Genomic DNA, 18,142 nt, shown 5'->3' on the forward strand with positions numbered 1-18,142 from the left:
ATATACTGAATAAAGACATTGTTTATGCTTTTATTTGGATTCCAAACTTAGAAAAATATAAAAAAGGGGACAGAAACTGATATAAATACCATCTGGCCCAATGGACCCTTGGACAGGAACAGCAATGGGAACCAGCCTAAGACATACTATGAAATGAGTCAAATGGCAATATATATTTAGAAGGTTTGTTTTTTTGTTTGGTTTTACTATATATGTAGCTCTGACTGGCATGGAACTTGCTGTGTACACAGCTGGTCTCAAAAAGTCCACCTGCCTCTGTCTCCAAAATGCTAGGATTAAAGACATGCTCCACAATGTCCAGCTAATGTTTCTTTATAAATGGTCTCAAAAGTAAGAGGGTAATAAAAATGTTCTGAGCACGAGAGAAGTAGTCGACACCTTAAACACAGAATGATCTATAGTATCACATAGTATAAACATCAAGAACATAGGATGAGTCCCTCAACCTTATACATAAGGTTGAAAACAAGGTATTTACTAAAAGATACCAGCATGAATTTTAATATCTGAAATAAAAGTTTCAAATATCCAAAACGAAGTTATCAGGGTATAGTTAATGCTCTAGCCAGCCATCTATATAGTTCATGCTCATTGAGACTTCCACTTGAAAGGTTTTAGAAGACTCTCTTTGAAAACTGTCTCCCAAAGATCATGGATAGCTAGCTACACTCCATTTAAACCAAATCTCTGACATCATAATAGAAGCCACACTCGGCAAAATAAAGGTCATTCTAACCTGGCCTCATGGCATATGCCTGTAATCCCATCATTAGGGAAGCTGAAACAGGAAGATCCCAGCCTAGGCTACACAGAGAGGTCATTACTATTCAATACCTGACCTCCCTACTGGCAGCAGACAAGCAGGATAATTTTTACCCCCTTCCTTGCCTATCCACTCCCAGCAGCATTAAAACCTTGTTTCTGTAGCATCACTTATGGTAAAGTGCTGTGAAAGGGATTTTTGGAGGTGGGGAGACTATGGGAAGGCCAAGAAGTGCTTGCTGGGAGAAGACAGTACCTGTCCCCTGCCATAGTTCTGTCTGCCTCTGAAGGTGATTCCATAGGCTGTCCCCAAGGCTGTTTCTATCTGTAAAAATGAGAAGAGCTTACTTAGGTCCTTGGGAGAACAGATGTGGCTGTTCTTTACTGGAGGTAAGGCTTAATACTGGTCTAGCAATGTGCTGACTTGAGTTGTCAACTATGGTGTGACTGAAGACAGGTTGAGTGGAGAAACTCTGCGTGTTGGAGTGTTGTTTGCAGACAGTGAGGCAGGGAGGAAAAAGGTACCAGGCGTGTCAGTGCTGGGAGTCTCCCCTTGGTTCCGCAACTGTAGGATCTGACGGAGCAAGGCCTTACCCTCTTCCCGGGTCTGAAACAAAGTCACAACTGTTTCAAAATATGCTCAATGTTATTCTCAAAAGCTGGTTATTAAAATACTGTTCAGAACATTCCTTACAAATTTTAAAAGAGTCCTGCCCCACCTTAAAAAAAAAAGACTACTCAGTGGATGACAGAACAAAGTAGGCTTCCCTACACATCATGTAAAGACCATATCTTTTGACCTAAAATCCAAACCTTTTAAAAGCCAATACTCACATCGTTGAATGCACAACACTTCTGGGCACAAGTTGAAGCTTCATCCCACAGCTTGCACTTAAAATAGTACTGAGCCAGATAGCGGAAGGCTGTGCTCTCCTCCAAGTGCTCCACTACTTCCTAGGATAAGGAAAGCAGGCATGACTGAGGTAACAAGAAGCCGTCAATGACACAGCTCTCATGTTCTGACACATACCCCACAGGAATAGATATCTTGGATGTATTTGATGTAACACTGGGCAGCCTGCTCTGACTCAGTCAACTGTTCATGAAGCCTACAAAAGAAATTGGGCTTTAAATAAAAGTCACACCACAAAGCAAGTCAAAGATTAAAAAGTGAAGACATAATTAAAACCAGAAATGACATATAAACAAGTAAATTTTGACATATGCGACATGTTGAGACCTTGAAGACTATTAGTGCCTACCAGATAGTTACTGTGGCACATGCCTTCAATCCCAGCACTCAGGAGGCAGAGGCAGGTGGATCTGGACTGGTCTACAAGGCAGTTCCAGGATAGCCAGGGCTACACAGAGACCGTCTTAAAAAACCAAAATCTAAACAAACAAAACAAGCAGGATGTCTCCCAGGACAACATAGTAAGACCTTGTCTCAAAAAGTTATTTAAGGGCTGGATGAGATGACTTTCAAGGCACTTGAAGCAAAGCCTGATAAAGATGTCCCCTGACCTCCATATGCACGTACCCATACACATATACATAAAACTTAAAAAGCGTTTGAAAAAAAAGAGTAGTTAACTTAAACTCACAATTGGATAATATACTCTTGCAAAACTTTCCTGTTAATCCTGGTAAGAATAAAAACTATATCAAACAACTAACTACTTCTGAGCAATTCTCCCATGCACACAGGCCTTGATACATGCTAGGCAAATCCTCAACCACTGACTACACCTCTAGTACATTGATGTCTTTCTCAATTCATTTTTCATCTCTTGCCAAATTCAACATTAAGTGGCACTCTGTAGAGTCAAAAGGCTAGGGCCAGAATATAACTTCATGCCTAGCATGTATGAGGTTCCGGGTTCATCCACAACACGGATAAAAAGTGGTGCTCAATTGTAAAACGAGCATTTCCACACCCTGCTCCATAACCAAATTCATATATGACATGACCTCAGGAAAATCAACACAAGTATCAGAAACATTCACTCACTTTGCAAGCTTCACGAGAGCCATTTTCTCCACATCTCCCACAGCATATGCTCTCCAATAACACTGTCAAAGAATAAACCAGTCACTTCTGACTACTGCCCATGTGGAACAACTAATCACATAAATACTAAGGCCATGCAAGCCTTCTAGAAATGCAGGCTTACACAATATGGAGCATTTTTCCTAACTATTATAGATCCAGGCTACATGTACACATCCATGATGATAAGCTCAGCCTAATTTCTTTTTATCCTATGCACCTATTCAGACTTTGCTATACACATACATCAAAATACAGGGAGGGGGGTATAAGGGTGGGGCAGACAGTAGTGGGGGCAGACAGAATATACAACCCAACCTCCTTCTAAACAGATTTCTGCTCAAATTCTTCAGCCCAAAATTTGAGGTACCTTTTTGGCTTCCACTAGTTGATTGAGCTTCTCATAACATTCTCCTAAGGCAACCAGCATACGAGAATCATTGGGACTATGAAAGAGGTAACAAATAGTTAGAGCAAAGACTTTACCAAGACCTCAATTGAAAGGTTAGTCTCTACTATTTCCATGGTATTCCCAATAGGTAAGGACTGTTTTTAAATCAATGTTTCATTTAATTACATTACTTTGTGTTCATAATTATCCTATAAATCTACTAGTAGAGCCACTAAATAAAAATTACTGCTGGGCAGTGGTGGCTTACACCTTTGATCCCAGCACTCAGGAGACAGAGGCAGTCAGATCTCTGTGAGTTCTAAGACCAGCCTGGTCTACAAGAGCTAGTTCCAGAACAGCCTCCAAAGCCACAGAGAAACCCTGTCTCAAAAAAAAAAAAAAAAAAAAATTACTAGACCACACCTTTTTTTGCCTGAGAGAGAGATGACACTGATTAACCCTTCTTCCCACATTGTCAAGAAACCAACTTACCGAAGCTGGTGGGCCCGTCTATAATAATAAAGGCAATAAAATGGCATCTTAAGGATTTCATAGGTCTGCCCAAGGCCATACCAAGCTCTGTAGTCTCTCTTATTGACCTCAATGGCATGTCTAAGAAATAGACAAATCAAACCAGAAATATGGTAAAAGAATTAAGGTTAGCAACACATAGGCTCCTGATAACACAGGATTTTGTTCTACTTACCCCTCCCTAACCCAACTAAATGCTCACCGGTAAGCTTGGATAGCAGCAGATGTGTTCTTCATTTCCATGTACTCATGCCCCATCAATGTCCAGGCCCCAAGATACCTAGGATTCAACTTCAGAGCTCTCTGGAAATACAAGGCTGCTTTCTCATGCTGGGAGCGTAAGCTATAATAATTGCCTGATTAAAAAAAAAAAAAATGATTCCAGTAAACACATATACCCAGGAGAGATGGCTCAGTGGATTAAGAACACCAGCTGCTCTTCCGGAGGACTGGGGTTCAATTTCTAGCACCCACATGGCAGCTCACAACTGTAACTCCAGGGTCAGGGGATCTAGCCTCCTTTTGTACCAGACACATACATACATACATATACATACACACACATATATATATATTAATAAATATAAATAAACCCTTAAAATAAACATAAAAAATTAAAAACTGTTCCCTCATTTATCTCATGTACACATAGCATTTATATATATTTTTGTTATATGAGAATTTTTCTATAGCATGCTTTAGATTGATGATTTTTTTGTTTTTTTGAGAGATGGTATTTCTCTTGTAGCCTTGGCTGTCCTGGAACACTCTCTGTAGACCAGGCTGGCCTTGAACTCAGAGATCAACCTGCCTTGTCCTCCCCAGTGCTAGGATTAAAGATATATGCCACCACACCTGCTTTGATTTTTTTTTTTTTTTTGTTCATTTAGATTAGTGGTTCTAGACTACATCATTTTAAACCTAGACTTCAAAGGGATTTCTTAAAAGAATTAAAAAGTTAGAGCTCTTAGCTTCTTACCCCAGAACCACAGCACTCTTTTACAACTGTGTGTGAAAAGACAAATTTATGAGTCTAAAAGTTACCTTTCTTACCATGAGTCATGAATGGGTAAGCAAAATATAGTAGATCCAAACAATGGGACCCAATCCAGGAAGAAAAAGAATTACTTTAGATGTTACAACATTCCTAAATCTTAAAAGCATGATGGTTTAAAGGGTCACAAATACCTTAAATCCTAGCATTTAGGAGGGAAAAGCAGGCAGAGTTTTGTGAGTTTGAGGGCACTCTGGTATACTCTAGGCAGTCAGAAAAGGAAAATGAAAGATGCTAACTAAAAGAAGTTAGACAATAAGATTGTTATTAATATTAAGCAATATTATCCATTAACATAAAATGCCTATAAGAAGCAAAATTATAAGCTAGAAAGCTAGTGGTATAAGGCATGGGAAAGATGTGTGTTGAGAGAAAGAGAGAGAGAGAGAAAGGTCTTAAAAGAAATAAGCATAGCTAACTCACCAATTACACAGCACGTTTCTACTCGGTATTTATCAATTTCACAGAGGTTATGTGCCAAATAACTCAATTCAGATTTCATGCTCTGGAAAAAAAAGAGGAAGACTTCATGAACATGACAAAGCACCTGAAGCTGTTTGTTTGTTTTTTAGATAAACATGATAATCTAATCTAGGAGCTTCGTCAAGTGCAACCAAGAGGAACAAATTACCCTGACATAAAGAAGATTGGAGAATGTGTCCATATTTTCAATCCTGTAAGGGTCTTGTTTCCTCAGTTCATTAAAAATAGAAAGAGCTTTATCAATATCTGCAAAAAGAAGGCAGAGTTCAAAACCAACCAACTGTACTCAGAGTCTGTCATCATTCAGTGCCCTTATTCACTCACCTCTGATATTGTGATAGGCAACTGCGATCTGAGAAACAATGTATGAGCTCTTGGAAAAGCCCACATCAATGAGATGTTGATACTTCTGCAGGGCCTCCTCTATCAGCTGCAATTCTGTGTATATATGAGCCAGGAAGAATTCTTTCATCCAGGTGTCAGGCAAAGACAGGAACTTGAGCTAGCGCCAGAGAGAAAGACACACTTAGTATAATCTGGTCTTTCTCCCAAAACAACACCAAAGAAAGATCATTACTTCCTAAAAGGATTCATCACTAAAATTTTATTAGAACACCTACAAATGAATACAGAGTAATCTCACTGAATTTGAATTACAAACATACTTTCAAAAAACAAAACACAAAACAAACAAACCCACCAAACTTGAGAATAAGAATAATCTAAATATAACACAGAGAAGAGAGAAAAGACAGCATTCTAGACAAGGGCAACAATAAGAGTACAGTGATTAAAACAATAAAACTAGCTTTGTTTAAGGAAGGTTTGTGTAAAAAACGTGGATCCCATCACAAACCAGGAAACAAGATACAGTAAGAAACTACTGCAAACTCCTGCCCACCAAAGTGTTTTAAGATGGCTCTTTCTTATAACCCCAGCACTCAGGAGGCTGAGACAGAAAGATGGCCACGAATTTGATATCAGCATGGTCTTCATAGAGAAAGCCATCTTTGAAAAAAAAGAAAAAGGAGCTACGCATGTTAGTGCACATTTTTAATCCCAGCACTTGGGAGGCAGAGGCAGGAGGATCAGCCTGGACGACACAGCAAGTTCCAGACCTACACAGAGAAACCCTGTCTCCTCCTTGGGAAATAAGGTAAGAGGATCTCTGTGATATCGTGGTCTACATAGAGGTCCAGGTCAGACAGGGATACATAAAGACATCACTGGGGGAGAGGGGGTGCTCTTACAGTAGACCTGGATTCAATTCCCCAGCACCCACAGGATGGCTCAAAACTGCCTGTAATTCCAGAGATTCTGATGACTTCTGACTTCCTTGAGCATCGTGCACACATATGGTGCACATAAATTCATGCAGGCAAACACTTGTATACATAAAATAAAACTATGTGAGTCTTTTATTTTTTATACTTAAAATTTTTTTGGAATTTTGGAAACTGTGTGCTGGATGAGCTGGAAATGGAAGAGTGTAAACCAGAAGCTAGAGAGAAAGTATCTATTATTTAATTAAGTAATCCAGATCTGAGATGCTAACAGGTGACAAGCAAGAGAAAGAGTCCTATAGAAAAAAAACCACGGCACTGTTTCAACCTTGGGAAAGAGAGACGAGAGAAAAGGAGGCAACAGACTTGGAGGTGTTGAGACGGGATATCAGTGGTAGAGAACTTTCTCAGTCCAGGGAAAGGGCTAGATTTAAGGCCTACTATGTCCAGCACCAACAGTAGCCACTCCCACCCAACTCAGGATATCTTGAGTAGTGACAGTAATGATCAAGCTGGAAGGAAGAAAAAATCTGATAGGCAAAAGAAGAGAGATTTGATATGCAAGATGTAAAAATTGTTTTTGCCTATTTTAGATATAAAGAAAGCCTAGCAGAGGTGAGTACAAATAAAGATACATTTTTCAGACACTGACTTAGCCACACAAACCATTGTTGAAGGAACAGAAGAATCAACCCACCTTTAGTTTTTGGGTTTTGTTTTTTTTGTTTGTTTGTTTGTTTTGGGGTTTGTTTTTTGTTTTCTTTTTGTTTTTTGTTGGTGGTGTGTGTGTGTGTGTGTGTGTGTGTGTGTGTGTGTGTGTGTGTGTGTGTTTTGAGACAGGGTTTCTCTGTGTAGCTTTGGAGGCTGTCTAAGAACTCACTCAGTAGACCAGGCTGGCCTTGAACTCACAGAGAATCACCTGCCTCTGCCTCCCAAGTGCCAAGATTTAAGGTGTGCGACACCACCGCCCAGTGAGAGCCCCATCTCAAACAAACAAAAAGTCAGGCATGAGAATACACATTTATACTCCCAGGGAGGCAGGCAGGTAGAAGCAAAAGAACCAGCAGGTTAAAGAAACCCTAGGCTACCGTAGCAAGTTCAAACAAACAAAATAGTGAAAGGGGCTGGAAACACAGCAAAGAGCTAGCTACCAACAAAATCTACCCTGGGAGCACTCCTCCCCAAACACTATCACAGATTATAGTTTCCCTTCGAAGCTTATGTTAATTTACCATCTCTTTGTCTGTGATCAGGTTACACAGCTCCAACCAGGCTCCCCAGTGCAAAGGCAAAACATGAGTAGCCTCCACAAACACATCAATGGCCTCTTTTACCAAGTCCAGTTTCCGAAGCACCACCCCGTACCTGAGAAAGAAAGTCACAGCCACCAGGAAAGTTAATGCCTGAGAACATCTCCTCTATTCAAGGGGGCAAATGTGCTGTTGAAAGCCCAAAGCCCTGGCAACACTCACAGGTAAAGGCCAAATCCATCGAGTCCCCTGGCCTGGTGCTTCCTGCTGAGCTCCACTCTTAGTTCTCTGAGAGCCTCATTTTTCACCTGACCTTTCTCTAGGGGTCCTGGGAGAGAAAGAGTCTTTCATTTGAGGAAAGGATGCTTGTTTTCATTCTCAGACACACATATACATTCCTGTTACCATCAACCAAAATTGTGCCTGCAACCCCTCACACAATCCATTTCCTCTATGTAATGGCTGGTGTGCAGTCCTAGGTTATCAATGTTTACAAATCAGAAGCTTCAGTTAATACTGAACTTTTCACCTTAGGTTGCAGAAAACAAGCATGGGTTAAGGGAAGCAAACAAGGCACCAAGAGGATTCCCACAGCAGCCCTGAGGTGGAGTTGGATGACAAGTAGGTAGCTGATATAGGTCCATGAACTCTCCATTCTATTCTACGTGGGCCACATAGTCTACTTATGGTACCTTCATGACCTATATGGCATCTAAGTGTGCAGATCTGCTTTTTAGGACAAAAGGTTAGATGGGGCAAAAAACATACCTAGGCTATCAACTGTTTCATCGTCCTTCTTTTTCTCTCCAGACTGTAAGAGAAGAGGGGAAAATAAACAAATACATTTTTCCAGCTTATTCTAAAATGCTTTCTAAAATCAGCAGTCTGATTCTATCTACAGGGCTGACAAAAGTCTAAGCAAAATAACACCCACCTTATAAACAACATTCATTCAGGTGTTCCCACTAGCTAAATATAGAGTACACTGAGCACCAAAGACTTAAATATAGTAATGTATTATAGTCACTTAAAAATATGAGAATCTAGCCGGGCTGTAGTGGCGCACACCTTTAACACGGCACTCAGGAGGCAGAAGCAGGCAGATCTCTATGAGTTCAAGGCCAGCCTGGTCTACTGAGTGAGTTCTAGGACAAGCTCCAAAGCTACAGAGAAACCCTGTTTTGGAAAACCAAAAAAATAAAAAATAAAAAATAAAAAAGAGAGAGAAAGAGGGGATCCATGAGTTCATGTTGATACTAAGTAGAAAAATGTGGGAGGGGATGGTGGATCTTACTAAAAGCATAAAAGCCTCATGTTGATTAAGTGTGGAAAGATACTAAAAAAAAAATTTTTTTTGAAATATCAGATAAAGGTGCTTTGGGGGAGGAAAAAGTCAGTTTTAGGCAAAAGTCAGCAATAGATATTAGGGCTGAAGTATAACTCAGTTAAGACTGTCTGCCTAGCCGGGTGGCACACGCCTTTGATCCCAACACTAAGGAAACAAAACAGGTGGATCTCTGTGAGTTCAAGGCCAGCCTGGTCTACAGAGTAAGTTCCAAGATAGCCAGTTACACAGAGAAATCTAGTCTTGGGGGAAAAAAAAAAAAAAAAAAAAAAGAAGGAAGGAAGGAAGGAAGGAAGGAAGGAAGGAAGGCCCCATATGGAAGTGCATGCCTGTAAACCTGGCTGGCACTCTGCACTCTGCAGACCTACAGGCAAGAAGATAATGGTTCCAGGGGTAGCCTTGGCTATGTGACATAGTAAGATGGTATCCAAAACAATTGCACTTACATTGCTGTTTACTCACGCATTTATTTATTTAGGTTTTTTGAGACCATTTCTCACTACTTTAGCCACAGCTGACCTAGAATTTCAATATAGACCAGGCAGGCTTTGAAGAAATCCTTCTGCCTCTGCCTTTTGAGTACTAGGATTACGTGTGTATGCTGCCATAAAAGGCTGCATTGACCTTTATATTAATGTTTTTAATAACCATGAAATAAAGTAATATATAAACTATAAATAAATAATAAGTGAGTTCATAAAACAAGACTTTTTAACTCAATTCTATTTTGGGGTGACTCCTTTATTTTATTTATTGATTGATTCATTAATGGGAGATGTCATTCTGTAAATATGTTTCTCTTATTGGTTAATGAATAAAGCCCTGTTGGCCAATAGGAAAGCAAGATAGGCGGGACTAGGAGACAAGGAGGGTTCTGGGAGATGTAGTAAGGAGATGCAAGATGTAGAGACTTGAGAGAAAAAGTTCTGACCCTCTCTCCAGTAAGATAAGACTACTTAGATTAATAGAAATGGGTTAATAAAATTTAAGACAGCTAGCCAATAAGAAATGTTAATAACAGGCCAACAGCTTAATATCTAATACAGGGTCTCTGTGTGTTATTTGGGGCTGACGCAGCTCTGGGTCCAGGCTTGCGGGAAAACTCCTTGTAACAATTCATTTATTTACTAAGATAGGATTATACTATGCAGCCCAAACTGGTCTCACACTCTTATATCTTCTGCCTTGGCATCTCAAGTACTAGGATTCTAAGTGTATATCATCATGTCCTGCTTTCAGGCCTTTTAAGTTAGGGTCTCCACCCCTACCTGGCCTTTGAACTGACTATGACACTGTGCAGACCAAGACAGTCTCAAACTTGATGGGATCCTTAACTCTCTGCATCTAGAATATGGAGATAATAGACACCACCACACCTTGTCAATTCCTAAACATAACCCAAAGAAGAGTCATCCTGTTGTTAATCATACTACCTACGTTTTTTTATGTTGCCATTTCTTTAAAATTGGTTACTCTCCTCTTTTCTCTGTCTTTTTTGGAGGGTTTTTTTGAGACAGGTTTCTCTGTGTAACAGTCCTGGCTGTCTTGAAACTCACTCTGTAGACTGGACTGGCCTCAAACTCACTGAGATCCACCTGCCTCTGCCTCCCAAGTGCTAGAATTAAAGGTGTACACTTCCAGGCCTGGCATCAATGTTTTTTATTATCACTGCTGCAATAGTTATTAAGTACATTTGCTTGATGACCCACTACCTAGATATTTAAAAATTAAATACATACATACATAGAATTTATTATTAATTAAGACTGCTCTCCCTGGGGGGCTGGAGAGATGGCTTAGTGGTTAAGAGCACTGACTGCTCTTCCAGAGGACCTGGGTTCAATTCCCAGCACCCACATGGCAGCTCAAAATTGTCTGTAACTCCAGTTCCAGGGGACCTGGCATCCTCACACATACATGTAGTCAAAACATTAATGCATAAAATAAAAATAAAGTTAAAAAAATTTCCTCTTGATTCTAAATACAGATGTTTCACTGAAGATGGAATAACATCTTAAAGTGGACCTCACCAGGTATCTGGAATACATGTACAGGAAATAGGCTTTCTTGCTATTGCAGCCTTGCAGGAAATGTGCTGCCCGATCATATTCTTTAACATCAAAGTAGGCCTTGGCCAGGGTGTAAGCATCCACGTCCTGGGCATCTTCCTAGAAGAAATAAGGTTATATGAGTGGTTAAACCAAGACAGACAGACAAAGTGTACCTATAAAAAGCAAAGTCATTAATTTCAAGATATAAGAAAAGAATAATTATTTATCTTCCCCCAAAGTGGGCAGATACTTCAATTTATACAGTAATTTTAAAATAATGTATCACCTGTGAAGAACTTTTTTCCAAAGTATTTTTTTCAAAATAAAAAGTGGGGTGCTCGCTTTGGCAGCACATATACTAAAAAAAAGTGAGGACTGGCATGGTGGTACACACCTTTGATTCCAGCAGTTGGTAGGCAAAGACAGGCAGATAGATCTCTGTGAGTTCAAACCAAACCTGATCTACAGAGTGAGTTTCAGGACAGCCAGTGCTACATAATAAGGACAGTCAAAAGGAGAAAAAAGAAAATGGAAGAGGAGAAAATGGTATCTTGTGTGTGGTGGGGGTGGGGTGGGGGAGTCATCCTCATTACTATAGTGGTGAGTATCCCTAACTGTCACACACAAGTCTGGGATTGTTGGGGCCAGCAAGATGACTCAGAAGGTTAAAATCACTTGTGATCAAGTCTGAAAATCTTCGTCAATTCCCAGGACCCACATAGTAAAAGGAAAACCAATCCCTACAGGCCATCTTCTAACCTCAACATATGTGCCATGCATGCATGCAAACACATACATATACAGTAAATAAATAAAATTTTATGTGAATTATGATGAAATTCACCCAGGCTAGGTATAATGCCTATAATCTCAGCACTCAGTAGGCAGAGGAAAGAGAATCATTGAAAGCCCAAAGCCAATCTGGTATACATATTAAGTCTCAGACCAGTAACAAAAAGTTATGCAAAACTATATAAACATACACACATAAAATAATATTCCTAGCCAGGCATTGGTGGCGCACCCCTTAGTCCCAGCAGGTAGAGGCAAGTGGATCTCTGTGAGTTCAAGGCCAGCCTGGTCTACAGAGCGAGTTTCAGGACAGGTTCTAAAGCAATACAGAGAAACCCTGCCTCAAAAACACAAAAGAACTAACTCAGAAAGTTTTACTTGGACCATACCACTTTAAATTTGTATTTTGGAATCAACAAGATGACTCTATGGATAAAGGAGCCTGCCACCAAGCCTGAAAAAATTAATTTGATACCCAGGACCCACATGGTAGAAGGAGAGAACCAAATCCCAAAAATCATCTTCTGATCACTACATGGCATGGTAGTGCACATCTTTAATCCCAGCACTCAAGTGGCAGAGGCAGGCAGATCTCTGTGGCTTAAGACCAGCCTGGTCTACAGAGTAAGTTCAGGCCAGCAAAAATGTCTTAGGGTTACTGTTGTTGTGATGATACACAACCAAAGCAACTTGGGAAGGAAAGGGTTTATTTCACTCACAGTTCCATATAATAGTTCATCATCAAAGGCAGTGAGGGCAGGAACTCAAGCAGGGCAGGAACCTGGAGGCAGGAGCTGATGCAGAGGCCATGGAGGGGTGTTGCTCACTATCTTGTTCCTCATGGCTTGCTCACTGTACTTCCTTATAGAACCCAGGACCACCAGGCCAGAGATGGCATCACCCACAATGGACTGGGCCCTCCAACATCAATCACTAATTAAGAAAATGCATTACAAGCCAAGAAGGAGGCCTGGAGGTGGTGGCACAAGCCTTTAATCCCAGTACATGGGAGACAGAGGCAGAGGCAGGCAGATCTCTCTGACTTCATGGTCAAACTTGGTCTACAGAGCAAGTTCCAGGGTGGCCAGGGCTAGACAGAGAGATCCTGTCTCAGGGAAAAATAAAAAGAAAGAGAGAGAGAGAGAAAAGGGGGGGATGCCATAGAGATGGATCTTAGGGAGGCATTTTCTCACTTAAAGTTCCCTTTCAGATAACTCTAGCTTGTGTCAAGTTGACACAAAACTATCCAGCACACAAGGTTACATAGTGAGACCCTGTCTCAAAAACTAAATAAGTAAAAACAAATATTTACTTTCATTTTTGCTTCAGGAAACACCAAGAATGTTCTGCTCAAAGTCAGAGACAGTGTAATTCAGAGGTATTTGGTTTTACAAGGCCAGTGCTCTAAACCCTGAGCTATAAAGCTGTCACCTAGTAGTCGGTTTTAAAATGAAAGTTTCATCCAGCCTACTGGCATAAGCCTTTGAGTTACTCCGAAAGCTGAAGCAGGAAGATGGCAAATTTAAGCCCTGCCTGGGCCGCTTAGCGAGACCCCAGAACGAAGAGTGGGGCTAAAGTGATGGCTCAACAGTTAAGAAGAAGACTGGCTACTCTTGCAGAGGACCGGAATCTGGTTCCCAGCACCCACAAGGCAACTTAAAAGGGAACCTGACACATGCGCTGGCTTCCAAAGCCCCAGGCATTAAAGTGCTGCTACACACAAAGGCAAACATCCATACACTACAATGGGTTTCTCCAATAACAGCTTTGGCTGTCCTGGAACTCACAGAGATCCACCTGCCTCTGCATCCCGAGTGCCGGGACTAAAGGTGTGAACCACCAACACCCAGCTAAGCTTGTCACTTCTATTCACCCGCCAGCATTGATGTATTAGTAGAGAACATGCCTGAAATACAAATGAAAATCTACTTGCAAGTCACATGTACTCTGTCTCCTGCTGTTAATGAGAATGGTTAATTTTACTGAATTCTACGAGCCTGGTACACTTTTTTGGGGGGGCGGGGGTGTGGGTGGGGGGTGGGGGAGTGGAGTGGGGGGTGGAGGAGTGGATGTTGAGACAAGGATTCTGTGTAGCTCTGGCTGTCCTGGAACTTGTTCTGTACACTAGGCTGGCCTCAAACTCAGAGATCCGACTTCCTCTGCCTCCTGAATGGGATTAAAAGTGTGTGACACAGCCCGGTCCAAATCCATACTCTTAAATCAATTTGCAACAAAGAGCAATGATGTAGAAGATAGATTTCATTCTGTTGCCAAAATTTCATTTCATTTTTCTCATTAGCATTGTTCAGGTTGGCTCCAAAACCTAAAAGGCTTCAGAGTTTGGTTTTTGTTTTCTGCGTATGAGTGGTATGCCTGAATATGTCTGTGCACCAACCACATGGGTATCTGGTGCCCTCCAAGGCCAGAAGATGGCATCGGATGCCCCTGGAACTTCGGTCCAGGCAACCGTTAGCTGCCTCTGTGACTACTAGAGATCAAACCCAGTTCTTCTAGAAGAGCAGTAAGTGCTGCTAATTGATGAGCCATCCTCTAGCCCAAGGATGAATTTTTAAAAAGATTTTCCTTTATGTATATGGATGCGTATCTGTATACTACATATGTGTGTGTACCCCAGAAGAACAGACGGTATTGGATCTCCTGAAGCTGAAGTTCACAAGTGATTTTAAGACGCTTGCTTGGGGTGCTGGAAATCGAACTGGGGTTCTTAACCACTGAGCCATCCCTTTAACCCCATCAGGGCTGAAATCTCAAGAAATAATTGTTCACCAATTCTCTCCAGTTTAAGTGACAGCAGAGACTGCATTCCAAGGCACAAGCAACCCACACACACGAGCTCGCTTGTAAGGAAGGCCCAGTTCAACGCTGGCGTTTCCGCTAGCTACATCATTCCCGCTGAGCATCTGGTTCTCCTGCAGTGACAGGACGCTGAGGACCTCTTGCCACATCCCTCTGCGGCTAGGGAACGTCACTGTAACGACGCCCTTACCTCTGTAAGAGGCGGCGGCGGCTGCAGCTCGGACAAAGGCAAGGCGGGCAGAGAGAAGGCCAGCTCCGCGGACCTGGAACACCACACAAACCGCATCAGCCACGCGAGCCCCCGAGGCCGAGATCCAGCGCCGCCCCGTCCGACCCCGACCTCTCACCATTTGCTGCTGTGAAGCAGGCCCCGCTCCCGAGTGAGGCCCGCGATGAGCAGCAGCTGCTTCTTAATGTCCCGCAAGTCTGAGAAATCCGCGCTAGTGGACACGCCCGGAACCGCGGCGGCAGCCGCTGCCACCGAGACTACCGAGGAACTCGCAGCCATTTTCCTCCCTCAGCCGACCCAGCCAATCAGCGGCGACAATACTTACTCGGCCGAACCAAAAAAGTCTGCCTCTCATTGGTCTAACCTTGCTCCGGAACAGCCAATCACAAACCGTCTTCGTAATGAACCGAAGAGGCGATGGGGGGAACGGGGGACAATTACACCCTGATTGGCGAGAGATACTAAGGGAGGTAAATTAGAACGCGAAGTGAAGGGGAGGGAGGTGAATAAAGGACTTGATGGGTGGGGGGGACTGAGGTATCCTAGCAAGAAAAGATGGAGAAGACAGAAAGCCATGGATCTTAGTGGTGGTATGTTGAACGAAAGATGGTTTATGGGGAAGATTCTTTGCTACAGGATGTCAATGATGGGTGTAGTCTGGAAAGAATTCGCAGATTCGCTCTTCCCACTGTTCCTATGAAGAGACAGGCGGGCCTTCCCCTCCGCTCCTTTTTCCTCCCCCCCCTTTTCCTTCCCCCAATGCCCCCCCCACACACACACACAAAGAATTCGCAGATGCCTCTGGCATTTTTCCTTGAAGTATATTAAGATTCCTCTGTATCACCCTCCGTTTTGCCCCAACAAGGGGAAAACAGCCAATATTGATTGAGAGGTTACCTGGTGAAGTGTTGTGTACTTTTACAAATGTAATCTGATTGAATTCCAAAATCAGAGCTATGGTATTCCTATCATTTTATCACCACAGTTTTGTGGATAAGAAAACAATCTCAGGCTGAAGAAAAAGTTTAAATTATAAACTAGATGTGACTCTAAAGCCCAGTGCTCTTAAACATGCAGAGTGCTGGAGGTTTGCCCTGGGTTCAATCCCTTCCATCCACCCCCAAAATTACATGAAGATATTTTACATTTGTTTGTTGTTTGATTTGTGGGGTAGGGTCTCATGGAGCTCAGGCTGGCCTTGAACTCCTAATCTTCCTGCCTCCACCTACTATGTGCTGAAATTACAAATGTGTACTGTTAGCCATTACCTTTTGTTTTTTTTCTGCCCCAAGAGTCTTTCATATAACCAGATGTGTTGGCACATGCCTGTAGTTCTGTTCTTCTGAAACTTGAGAAAGAAGGATTGCATGAGCCAAGAAGTTCTAGACTAGCCTGGGGAACTAGTGGAATTTATTTAAAATGTACATAGTAATGTGGCGATATATTATTTAAGATTTAACAAAGATTGCCTGGAGGATCAGAATGCAAAGCTAGCCACAACCATAGAAGCTGAGCAGTCGTGGCACACAACTTTATCCCAGAACTCAGGAGACAGAGGTGGTTGGATCTCTGTGCGTTCAAGGCCGCCCAGGGCTACACAAGAGTGAATTAGTCTAAAAGAAACAAAGCTCACACCTTTAATCCCAGCACTAGAGAGTATATAAAGAACCCATTGCAGTTTCAGAGAGCAGTCTAGCAGTCTAAGGTTTGGTGAGGAGCAGTGCAGTATGGAGATGCAATCTGAGGTTTCGGTGGATCGCCCCTTCGGTTTGAGCGTTGATAGAGATAAGAGCTCTTTGATGGCTTTGCTTCTCTAATCTTCAGCTTGAACCCCAATATCTGTCTCTGGGTTATTTGTGCTCCACAGGTCACTAATTCCCTTCTGTGGTGGTCTGAATGAGAATAACCCCATAGGCTCTTTCTTATGTTTGAAGAGCTGGTCCCAAGCTGGTGGGACTGTTTGCAAGGGTAAGGAGGTGTGTCACTGGGAGAGGTGGGTGGGCTTTGAGGTTTCAAAAGCCCATTCCATTCCCAGTTAGTTCTCTGTCTGTGCTTCCTGCTTGTGGATCAAGGTGTGAGCTCTCAAGTACTTCTCCAGCATCCTGCCTGCCTGTCTGTTGCCATTCTCTGCCATCATGGCTGTGGATTCTAACCCTCTGACACTGTGAGCTTCAAATAAATGTTTTTGTCTGTAAGTTGCCTTGATTATGGTGTCTCTTCCATGCAATAGGAAAGTGACTAAGACACCATGGGAAATTTTTGAATTAGTTTATTATTCTTTGGACTCTTTTCTTGTTTGGGGTCTTTTTTGAGATAAGAGTGTCTCTATGTAGCTCTGGCTGTCCTAGAATTCTCTATTAGACCAGGCTGGCCTGGAACTCACAGAAGCTTCTTTGATAAGGGATGAAAAAATAACTTTTAATGATAAAATTTAAATTGTACACTAATATACTTTACCTAAAATCATTTTCTAGATTTTTTTAAATCAAAAGTCTCATGTTGCATGGTCTAGTTTTGAACTCCTCCCAATGTAGCCAAGAATAACTTTGAACTCCTAATCTTCCTGTCTCTACCTCCCAAGTGCTTCAATTTTTATAGATATATGCCATTACTCCTAGCTTAAAAGTCTTGTTTCGTGTGTGTGTGTGTGTGTGTGTGTGTGTGTGTGTGTGTGTGTGTGTGTGTGTTGAACTCAGTTTGTCAGGCTTAGCAGCAAGTACCTTAACTCATTGAACCATCTCCACTGGCTCTGTGCCTGCCTTTGAAATAATTTTCAAGAAATTTCTCTTTGTAATACTTAGAGATTATTAAAGAAAGTGTCAACCAATCAAAGGCAAAGAACAAGAGCACTTGTGGTACCCAGTGCCAGCTAATACATCTACAATACGACTCCTGCACCTAAGGCTCAGGGATCATTGCAGAAGGTCTTGATTTATGTGATCACTAACCCTCTTGGCCTCCTACAAAACAAGTATCATTATCTCCATATCACCCAGTAGAGAACAAACTCATGACAATTTAGGAGAGGTGACCTCAAGGCCTAGACACCTAATGCCCATATTCTTCCACTATATTTCTATTAC

General features: G+C 41.9%; 1 protein-coding gene across 2 annotated transcripts; it reads right to left on the reverse strand.

The window, feature by feature from the left end:
- Positions 1-10: 10 nt before the first annotated feature.
- Positions 11-15,360, reverse strand: Cdc23 (cell division cycle 23). 2 transcript variants are annotated; one of them, XM_051202416.1, is made up of 17 exons: positions 15,178-15,360; positions 15,021-15,093; positions 11,201-11,338; positions 8,594-8,636; positions 8,048-8,153; positions 7,808-7,940; positions 5,617-5,794; positions 5,441-5,538; positions 5,233-5,314; positions 3,958-4,111; positions 3,717-3,836; positions 3,204-3,279; positions 2,795-2,856; positions 1,814-1,892; positions 1,618-1,737; positions 1,309-1,390; positions 11-1,108 (listed from the first exon to the last, which is right to left on the reverse strand). In XM_051202416.1, the coding sequence occupies exons 1-17, from the start codon at positions 15,336-15,338 to the stop codon at positions 951-953; spliced, it is 1,863 nt and encodes a 620-aa protein (XP_051058373.1). In that variant the 5' UTR covers positions 15,339-15,360; the 3' UTR covers positions 11-950. The 2 variants fall into 2 exon arrangements, with proteins under 2 accessions (XP_051058373.1, XP_051058374.1); XM_051202417.1 differs by having other exon boundaries at positions 966-1,390.
- Between the last annotated feature and the right edge of the window lie 2,782 nt (positions 15,361-18,142).

The sequence above is a fragment of the Phodopus roborovskii genome, unplaced genomic scaffold, assembly GCF_943737965.1.
Source record: "Phodopus roborovskii unplaced genomic scaffold, PHOROB, whole genome shotgun sequence".
Lineage (NCBI taxonomy): Eukaryota > Metazoa > Chordata > Mammalia > Rodentia > Cricetidae > Phodopus > Phodopus roborovskii.